Below are 10,239 nucleotides of genomic sequence, written 5' to 3' on the forward strand. Positions count from 1 at the left end.
CCAGAGGTTCACACTGTTGGACATCAGGTAGCTTCAACAGGAGTCGCTCACTGAAATACAACACGAGGGAAGAATGAGGAAACACTGTGCACTCAAACATGGAATATTCAAGGAATTCCTGGCAGAATTCCTGGGGACATTTGTCTTGGTTGTAAGTATTACTTTATCATTTTTTATTTTTTTATTTTACACAATATATTTGAAGTTGTTTGTCTTGCTGATTTCAGTTGAGCGTTCTCAAGCTCTTGCTCAGAGATGCTCTTTTTCCAGCTTTATGATGTTGTCTTTGGGAAGGGATTCAAGTCAGCGGAACAGATGTCAGTAAAAAATCTGTTGTTCTCCTCCTCTCTGTTTGTCAGCTGTTTGGCTGTGGCTCAGTCGCTCAGACCGTCCTGAGTCGAAACACCCTCGGGGAGCCTCTCACCGTCCACATCGGCTTCTCTGTAGGACTGATGATGGCAGCGTATGTGGCCGGCGGAGTGTCAGGTAGATGTGGTCTCCTGCAGCTAACTGTTTATTTCCACTCAAGTAAAACTTATCTCACATGAGCCACCACAGACACCACCACTACTGATATGGTCCTTTGAATTTAATGCATGTGCAATACAATGAAATTAGTGGATGTTACTCTACTGAGTATTGGCATCCTGTCAAATCAACTGACAAATATCATCAGCTTTAATGATGTAGATGTTAAGACTTTGTTGTTTCCATATTCAGCTTCTTTGCTACTACTAATCTACTGTTTAGCACTGCAGACTCTGTGATGCATTAAAATAATTCATATTCAATACAAACAACCTGTGCCAGAACATATAAACAGTCTTACACAGCTCGCTCGTATCTGTTGTAATGAAAACACTGTTACTCTTGAGGCTTGCAGCTTGTAATAATATAACTTTATGGCTTCCTGTCCAGCCATGTGCCACCTCCATGGCTCCGGCGTCAGCAGGAACGAGCCAGCTCTCTGTCCAGATTCAATGAATGTGTACTGAGCATTGATTTGTTAGTGCTCGTGCGCAGCCTCTCTGGGGTCATACATAACCCGGGGCACTAAATGTCCTGCAAACTCCATTGATCATAGGCCACGCTCATCTCTCTATGACAGAGACCAGACTCAGTCCAAACGAGACTGCCTGCCTCATCTGAGCTACAGCTCCTTCCAATTTCACATCAAAAGACCCAAATGGATTTCATTAAGACTGAACACTGACAGATTTCTAATATGTTCTTAAAAACTAGCAGGATGTGAGCGCATCTTGATCAAAGGGTGAATAGAATAATGCTCCCTTTGTTTAGTTTTTTTAACTTAAAGGTTGAATTTCTAATATGTGACCATTATTCTGCCTCTTTGCTTGTGAACATACATAACAAAACCCTGCACCGCCCCAGGGGCTGCTCCCCTTCTGCTGCCCCTCGTAAATGTGACGGCCTCACTAATGATGGAGAGGATATCATGCCAGCCGCCCCCACCCACCGCACCCCTCCCTCACTCTCTGCTTTGTCCTTCGTCCCAGGGGGCCATGTGAACCCTGCTGTTTCTCTGGCCATGGTGATTCTGGGCAAACTGAAGATCTGGAAGTTTCCCTTCTACGTCATTGCTCAGTTTCTTGGTGCTTTTGCTGGAGCTGCTGCAGTCTTTGGGTTATACTACGGTGAATCCACCTGAACTTTGTTCCCTTTCACATGCATATTGAACCAAAACAGTTGGTAGTGACCTTCAAAAGCTTAGTTTCGGCCAAATTTGAGTAAGAGCCAACTCTCTTAAAACCACGAGTGTCATCATTCAGCTGTAATCCCTGTGCACAGCTACAACCATGTTTTTGTCCTCCTCACAGATGCTTTCATGGACTTCACCAGTGGGATTCTTTCAGTGACGGGAATCAATGCAACAGGTCACATTTTTGCCTCCTACCCTGCGCGACACCTGTCAATCCTCGGTGGCTTCATTGATCAGGTGAGCTCTGGTCTCTGCGACCCAGTGACCTCCCCTCTATTGCGCAACCCCGCTCCCATTCAGGCTCTAAATACTGCGAAGTCTGGCAAATACAACTAATGCAAAATTGATTGCCCCATTTAGTCTGAGAACACCCCCTCTTTAGCTCAGTTTTGGGACTGATGACCCATTTCCTGGCGTTCACTGGAAGGTCACATCTATACTTACCAACATTTTCCGTCTTTTTAGTCGGTGCAGTGATCCAAAAATAACACATCTAGCAGGTTAAAACTGTTGAAACCAGGTGAACCACTGAGATAAGTCTAATCAGTGTGATTGTGTTTATGCTAATGTTTCCTTCCTGAAATACTTTTTGTTAAAATAATTAATAGCAGTTTAAAATCTAGATTTCAAACATTAAGATTAGACTTACTTGTTTTTGTGACACACATAAAGTCCCAATGCAATACCCAGTGCAGACAAATACTGACTGTTATACAGATTAACTCTACAGCTGTTTTATAAAATTTACACAGTGACATGTACACAGACACACTTTTACCTACATGTTCTCAGATGTACATGAATTTAAAGTGAACAAAATCTCGTGCAGGAGATATTTGACAGCTGAAAGTCAAGGCAAGATAAACAGAATTAAATCAGATTATAAATAAAGAGAGGAAAGAAAATGAACCCATGCTGTTACTGGGAAGTTATGTACTGATGTTTTTCATCCTGCCTAAACTCTGCAGTTTATCAAAAAAATGACGTTACTCTGCAGGTGGTGGGGACAGGCATGCTGGTCTTGTGTATCCTGGCCATCATTGACGGTGGAAACATTGGAGCTCCCAAAGGTGTGGAGCCGCTGGCCATTGGCCTGATCATCATGGCCATCGGTGTGTCCATGGGGCTGAACTGCGGCTACCCCCTGAACCCTGCCAGAGACCTGGGACCCCGGCTGTTCACAGCTGTAGCAGGATGGGGCATGGAGGTCTTCAGGTAACTGCACGGCAGAGGAAGACACATCAGGACGTTTAATTTTGTACCTTAAATTAGGTTTATTGTGTGATTTCTCTTGTGTAGCTGGGTTTAATCAAATACAGGCAGTTATACTATAAGTGGGTGTTGTGGCAATGATCAGGCTGGTCCTGAGAGAATGGAACAGTCTAATTACACCAGCATTAAAAAACTGGTTAGATTTAGTCATTGAAACAAAGTCATATGAGATAATGTTATTAAAAAAACAGGAAAAAAATAACTATGTGGAAATATGGAATAAATATATATATTACATCTGAAGAGGAAACATTTAACTTTATTAACCTGCATAGTTAAGTCAATTATTGTTGTGTAGGTCCTTGGATTGCATACATGAAATCCAGGCTTCATAATAGAAAAATGTAATAGTGTGTCCATAATGGCATAATGGGAATAATTGTTCTTGAGAGAGAACAAAAAGACATACTGTCACACTTTATATTAAGGTACATATATTCACTATTAACTAGTTGCTTATAAGCATGCATATTAGTAGCATACAGCATACAGGTTCTTCATTAGTCATTATAAAGCACTTATTAAATCCTTATTCCTGGGCTTTTTAAAGGCTAGGTTATTAAGATTGTTAAGCATGTACAAAAATGTCTTTATTTACTACCAATAAGCAGTAATTAGGAGTTTATACAGTGAAAACAGTTATTGGTCTAGTAGTTGCAGAATGTGGTCATGCAGAATAAGACATTAATAAGTGTTTTGTAATGACTAATAAAGGCCCAATATGCTGCGAGTATGTGTTCCTTAAAATCAAGTGTTACCAGAAATGTTTTTTGTCTGCTGTGGGATGTTTGTTTGTTTGTCCAACTTTGTGTAGGTGACAAGTGATTTTTGTTTAAAGAAATACATTTGATCTTTATTAATAAATGAATTTAGTCCAATAGTAAACTGAGGGATAATCACAGCTCAGTGGAGACATTCAGACACATCATCTCCCACATGTATAGTTTTATTGCCTGTCAAATCCTCCAAATTGAAACTTTTTATTTAATTTATTTGTTGAAACCTTTATTGAAGTAAACTGATGGAGACCTGAGCTGCTGACACGGCCTGCAGTGTTATATAATGTCACATGCGCTGGACAGATGCAGCCGATGCTTGTGAATGATCCGGCGATGACACTGGTGACCCTCGGTGGTCTCTGTGCCGGCTGCTGCCAGAGATGTGTTTAACTCTTTCCTCTGTGCTTTCGGTGCTTACAGCACCGCAGACTACTGGTGGTGGATCCCTGTGGCGGGGCCCATGGTGGGGGGCGTGGTCGCAGCCGTCATCTACTACCTCCTCATTGAGCTGCACCACCACCGCGATGAGCCCGAGAAGCCCCACGAGGAGGAGGAAGAGGAGGAGGACGACGACGATGACGAGGACAGCAGCCTGAAGGACAAATATGAGATGATCACCATGAGCTAAAAAGAGAGACATTAACCTCCAGGACCAACTGGCCCGATTCAGCTTCAGTTTTACTGTCAGTCAGGTGACGAGCAGCCAGCACAGCCTCCATCTGTAAGGACAGGCTTCCTCTGTCAGTGTGCTCTCTTTGGCAAACCCGTTAATAGCAGGTTAGGCTGTAGTTACTCTTCTGATTGACTTTATGCTCTGCAGAGACGAGCTTTTCAGCCCAGGGATGGCAACATAAGAGCATTCAAGGGTCAGAACACAAAGTAAATCAAATTAGGACGCGTTTTAGGTAGAAAAACTGCAGCTAATTAAGCACTCCGGGCTGTCCGGACTGTTCTGGTCTGTAAAATACTGGACCCGCCATCCAAACCAATGCTGGACTGTCTCCTCTGCAATTTAACTTCTTCTGTTTTATGTTTCATAAACACATGAAAATCTCAGTCTGTGTGCTTCACAATGTTATGACTTTTCATATGCACGTTGTAAATATTCTATTCTAGATATTAGATGGAAAGCACCCTTCGTTTGGCTGTATTCACTTGGTGCTGGACTAAATAATTTCATGTCTCCTTTTAGCTTTGCTCCCTTTGTCTTCAGTGGTTGTGATGAAATTATCTGTATGTTCACAATTTTTTTTTTGTTCCAATATAATTACTTTCTTCTTTTGCAAACTGTGAGGAATCCTCGCTCCTGTTCATTATTAATATTGTGTTGTTTTGTCTACATTAAAGTTTCTACAAATATCGACTTCAGAAGAGATATTTCACTTCAGGGACTCATCTGTTGCATTTATCATCACACCATATGTCCTCATACATCCCTTAAATTGTTGTGTGGCTTTTAATGCTCTATGTGAGTAAAAGAAGACAGTCGCACAGTAGTAGTATCAGCTGAAAGTACATTTATTGATCTTGATGGAACCCCTTCACCGACACAAGAGATGGATCACTTGTGTTTAGTTGATTATAAAATAATTCCAGCCCCTTGTTGATGTCCTGCATATCAAAGATGATCTGAAGCACTGTGGGATGTTAAACAGCTCGGTGCTGGACAGTTGAAGCTGTAAAAGGAACGTGGTTATACAGCAAATTAATAAGCTCAAGTTTAAGTGTAAGAGACCCTTCCTGTCATCGTGTGGAGACTCCTCACATATTTGGACACTTGTGGAAGAAATATTCAGACCACTTCAGCAGAAGTATCGAACACAATGCACATTTACTCCATTACTGATTTCAAACTTCTGCTTCAACATCCAGACTCCACAAAAAGTTCAATTATCTGGTTAATAAAACTCAAACGCACATGCACATTCAGAAATCCAGAAACTATAAACACGCAAATGTTTCTGTGAATCTTAGGGAGAAGTTACCACAGCTGTCAGATAAACGTCAATCAGTCACAACATTCAAACCACCTGGCTAATATTGTGCAGGTCCTGTTGAGGCATGGACTGCAGATGACCCGTGAAGGTGTCCTGTGGGATCTGCCACCAACACTTTAGCAGCAGATCCTTTACTTCCTGAACTCATGTTCCTCAAATCATTCCTGAACAGTTTTTGCAGTGTGGCAGAGCACGTTATCCTGCTGCCATGAAGGGGTGTCTGTGTTTAGAAGTAATGTTCAGGTGGGTGGTAAAAAAAAAAAAAAAAAGTAACATCTACACGAATGTAGGTTTCCCAACATTGCGTCAAACTGCCTGCGCTCCTAAACCTGTTGCCAGTTCAACAGTTGACTTTTGGTGGATACTAACCAGTTCATACTGGGAACAACCCACAAGACCTACCACTCTGCTCTGACCCAGTCATCCAGCCATCGCAGTTTGGCTTCTGTGAACCTTAAGTTTGCCCATTTCTCCTGCTTCCAGCACATCAGCTTAAAGAACTCAGTTCACTTGCTGCCTAATATCAACCACCCCTCACCAGGTGCCACTGTAACGAGATGATCAGCTCGAGTCACTTCACCTGTTAGTGATTTTAGTGTTGTGGCTGATCAGAGTCAAGTGGAGTCAAGGCAACATTTCCCTCTTTAGTGGAGTAGAAGTATATAGTTAAAATGGACATAGAAGGGGCCTACAATTGTACTTGAGTATATGTAATTAATTACTCTCCACCTCTCTCTTTGGGTCAGTATTTATTTGTGGCTGTGGAAAATGTAAAATAAAAAAAGGGTCTGAGACGCCTTCAGTGACACATAAAAGTCTGGCAGAAGAAGTTCTGGCCAGATTACATGAATCCCCACTTCAACATCCATACTAACTGAGTTTGAGAGACAGGGTGTGGGTCACTGACACCAGCAGACCAGAAGGCAAAGCCTGGAGGAGGAAGCAGCAGAGTACCAGCGTAAGAAGCTGAGTATCTGACAGGCTGGAGGAAAACACTGCAGGGCTGGTTTATCTGACACCAGCCTGGTGGTCAAAGTGCAGATCATGCTGTTATTCATGTCCCTCTGTCATGTATACATTGCATGAGTGCATGCATGGAGCAGAGGGGAAAATCAGTTTGCATGGACTGACTGGCTGCTCGATAACGATACATGTGCAGGTGCATGTGATCCTCCCTCCTCTCACCTATAGGAAAGACACGATGTGGGACGATGTTACTGTGCTGATTCAGCCCGCTTTGAAGAAGCACTCACAGGCTCCTCAGCACAAACGAGGAACAGTCCTCTCAGATGCGGACCTGTGAAAGTACATTCCTGCTTGTCTCTGTGAAATCACACGGACACACCAAACGAGCTCAATATGAAGAGACTTGTTTTGATCTCACTTTATGACATTACATTACATTACGATAAGAGCATCCGACCATGATGATACGACCCCAAGACTGCAAGAATCATGCAAGTACGCCAGCTTCATCAAAAAAACTGCTTCAAGTGCTACATTTAGAAACAGGGAAAGAGTTTGATTTTTAATAGGATAATGTGCAGCCTGAACAGATGAGTAGAGTACATGTGTGTTGAGTTTCTGCTGTCTTGATGGGGAGCTTGTTCCATCATTGTGGAGCCAGGACAACAAACAGTCATGATGTTGTCGAGCGGCAGCTGAGCTCCTCATAACCAGCGACTAGCAAGCTGATTGGCAGTAGTGGAGCTTAGTGGACAGGCTGGAGTGTATAGTTTGAGAAAGTCCTGGACGTTGGATGGCCTGAGCCATTTGCAGCATTGCAGAAGAGTGCCAGTGTCTTGAATTGGGTTTGCTGAGCCACTGGTAGGCAGTGCAGGGTGCAGAGGAGCTGCGTAGTCTGGGAGAATTTGTGTAGATTGAATAACAGCTGCTGCATTATGGATTAACACATGAAGGCACACCAGGAAGTTTAACTAGGAGGTCACACTGAGATTAAACCTCTTTCACAAGTGAGACGTAGCCAAGACAACATCAAATGGCAGCATCAAGCATGTAAACAGGACAATAACATCAAATCACAATAACAATAAGCACAGTACAACAAAGATACATTGCATCACACAGTGCATTAAACAAGGCAGCATTAAATTAGGCATGTGTTTGTTGGTCAGTTAGTAAGGGTTTAAAGAGAGAAGAGTTGGTGTGAGCCTCGGTGCAAGATCATTTGGACCAGAACCTCCTGGATGAGGAATGGATGTATCCTCCTGATGTTGTGAAGGAAGAATCTGCAGGAGCGGGCTGTCGCAGCGATGTTTCCAGCTCATCATCCAGTGTCACACACAGGTTCCTCGACGTCCAAGCCGGGGACACCGTGGACCTCTCATTGGTAATGGAAGGGCCGTGGACAGGAAATGCCTTCCCGGCTCAGTCTTGATGAGGCTGAGCTTCAGGTGGTGTGCAGACATCCACTGAGAGATGTCCGCCTGACATGCAGGAATTCATTCTGCCACCTGGGAACAGACAGGATTAGTTGAGTGTCATCTGCATGGCCTTGGTAGGGAAAAGCTATGTGAGGGAATAACAGAACCGAGTGACTTGGTTAAAAGAGACAAGAGGAGGGGACCCAGAACAGAACTGTGAGGGACCCAGGTGCAGACACAGATGCGGGTTGTTTGAATTTAGAGAAAATACACAATAAGATGTAATAATAGCAGATGGGGATTCCTCCAACTGGCAGCATAATGATTAGTCACTTTATGCCTTGCAGCAGCCAGTGTTCATCCAACATAAATCTGACTTAATCTACACAGACTGGTTGAATGGAGGAGCCTCGACAATCTACCGGAGATGATACTGGACAATGAACTGGGGGTTACATTCTTTGCTGCCACTGTGCCTCCATTGTTTGTGCTGCGGTCTTTAGAGTCAGCTGCTGATTGGAGGGAGCATTTGCTGCCACTCACGCTCTGTCGATGCACGCAGAGACAAAAGGTGCTGCTCGCTTATCGGCTGTGACGTCAGCTCCTTGCACGGAGCTCAAGCTCTAAACGCAGGGCCAGGGACTGACCAGGGTTAGTCACATGGCCCTGCGAGCAAATGGACTGCAGCATCAGTGATAACAATATAAACTCACTGGAATACAACTCAGCTCCTGGTTTTTCTATAAAATATTGAACCCGAACTCTTGCTGTGGGTGACTGTGCTTGTTCATGTCACACCCAGCGACTGCAGCTCAGGATCCGCATGGAAAATCAATAGCGGGCCACGTTCCACTGCATGTGCTAACGCGTGCTTCCAGGACCTGACATACACTTTCCTACAGTTGTTACATCAGCAAACACACTGATGAGGAAAAAGTCATCAATAAGTGTCGGCAACGAGTAACAAAGTGTGTAACAAACACATGGATCATACTGTGAATAAACTTGTGGCGAAGGAAAATACATTTATCTGAATCTGCATTTCCTTCTGCCATCTGCACTAAATAAACAGAGCTTTACTGAGCCCACACAATGTTTAGAGTGAAGATTTTGACTGCTTAAGTGCTCCTCTTTGGAAGCAGATGGTATGAGATGCTGCATGTGGCTTTGTGGTGCTGATGTTGGTGACTCCAGAACCTCTGGTCGCGACACTTCACTCACAGCAGCTGCTCCCTCTGCTGTGGAAGCTCCTCTACTGCATTCAGCTGCGTGAACATGTTTACGGTATGGGAAGGTAACACTATAGAGGAATTTACCACAGTAAATCAACAATTCAGGATACAACTAGCAGAGGAAAGGCAGATCATCGGGCAAATATCAGGCTTGCACGTTTTTTGCCCTACAACGTTTCATTTGAATAAAATAAATTTCATCTGAAGATCCCTTTATTAACCACAAAAAAGTTTTTTTAAGGGACAAAACAACAATTTGCAAAATATGATTCATCCCACCCTGAGTATTAATAACATGTCATGATGTTTTTAGTCATTTTGTAAAAAGATCTTCAGCAGTGAACAAAACACACATTAATGCAACCAAAACAGGTACATTTTTGTAAAATCAGTGATTATAAATGGTATATAAATAAAGCTGGGAGACATGCAAAAAACAGATTACATGTAAAAAAAAAAAGACATAAAAATAAGAAAACAATCTGCAATATGGATTTTATTGATGCTCGCTTTCAGTCAGAGACCTTCTTCAAACATGCACAAGAAAAAAGTGAGCAGCGTCTAATTAATGACAGTGTTGATGCCTCAAGGAGATCTGACTGAAAGCTTGCCTCCAAAAAAATGAATGCTGCACAGATGGTCCATCCTTGACTTCATAACAAGTCATGTCAACAGGTCTTGGATTTTTTAGTGTAAGGCTTGTTTCAGCCTTTTAAAATGTTACTCTGGTGATTTAAAATTGCATTTCCACAAAGTTGGACAACTTGTTAAAAAGAGATTATAAAAAAAAGCAAAAGCATCAACACACGCCGATCCATGCTGAATGAATTCATGAGGCAAGTTGTTCGTCAGAGA

General features: G+C 42.9%; 1 protein-coding gene across 1 annotated transcript; it reads left to right on the plus strand.

Moving 5' to 3' along the window:
* The first annotated feature begins 58 nt into the window (after nt 1-58).
* LOC121607482 (aquaporin-9-like) lies at nt 59-5,021 on the plus strand. The gene is made up of 6 exons (XM_041938308.1): nt 59-151; nt 360-486; nt 1,518-1,655; nt 1,839-1,957; nt 2,718-2,935; nt 4,192-5,021. The coding sequence occupies exons 1-6, from the start codon at nt 74-76 to the stop codon at nt 4,397-4,399; spliced, it is 888 nt and encodes a 295-aa protein (XP_041794242.1). The 5' UTR covers nt 59-73; the 3' UTR covers nt 4,400-5,021.
* The last annotated feature ends 5,218 nt before the right edge of the window (nt 5,022-10,239 follow it).

This window comes from Chelmon rostratus, chromosome 6 (assembly GCF_017976325.1).
Source record: "Chelmon rostratus isolate fCheRos1 chromosome 6, fCheRos1.pri, whole genome shotgun sequence".
In the NCBI taxonomy this organism is placed as follows: Eukaryota; Metazoa; Chordata; class Actinopteri; order Chaetodontiformes; family Chaetodontidae; genus Chelmon; species Chelmon rostratus.

Coding starts and splice junctions, on each gene's coding strand:
- LOC121607482 (XM_041938308.1), top strand. CDS start 74: ATGAGGAAACACTGTGCACTCAAACATGGAATATTCAAGGAATTCCTG. Junction 487..1,517: donor TGTGGCCGGCGGAGTGTCAG/GTAGATGTGGTC, acceptor CCTTCGTCCCAG/GGGGCCATGTGAACCCTGCT. Junction 1,656..1,838: donor AGTCTTTGGGTTATACTACG/GTGAATCCACCT, acceptor TCCTCCTCACAG/ATGCTTTCATGGACTTCACC.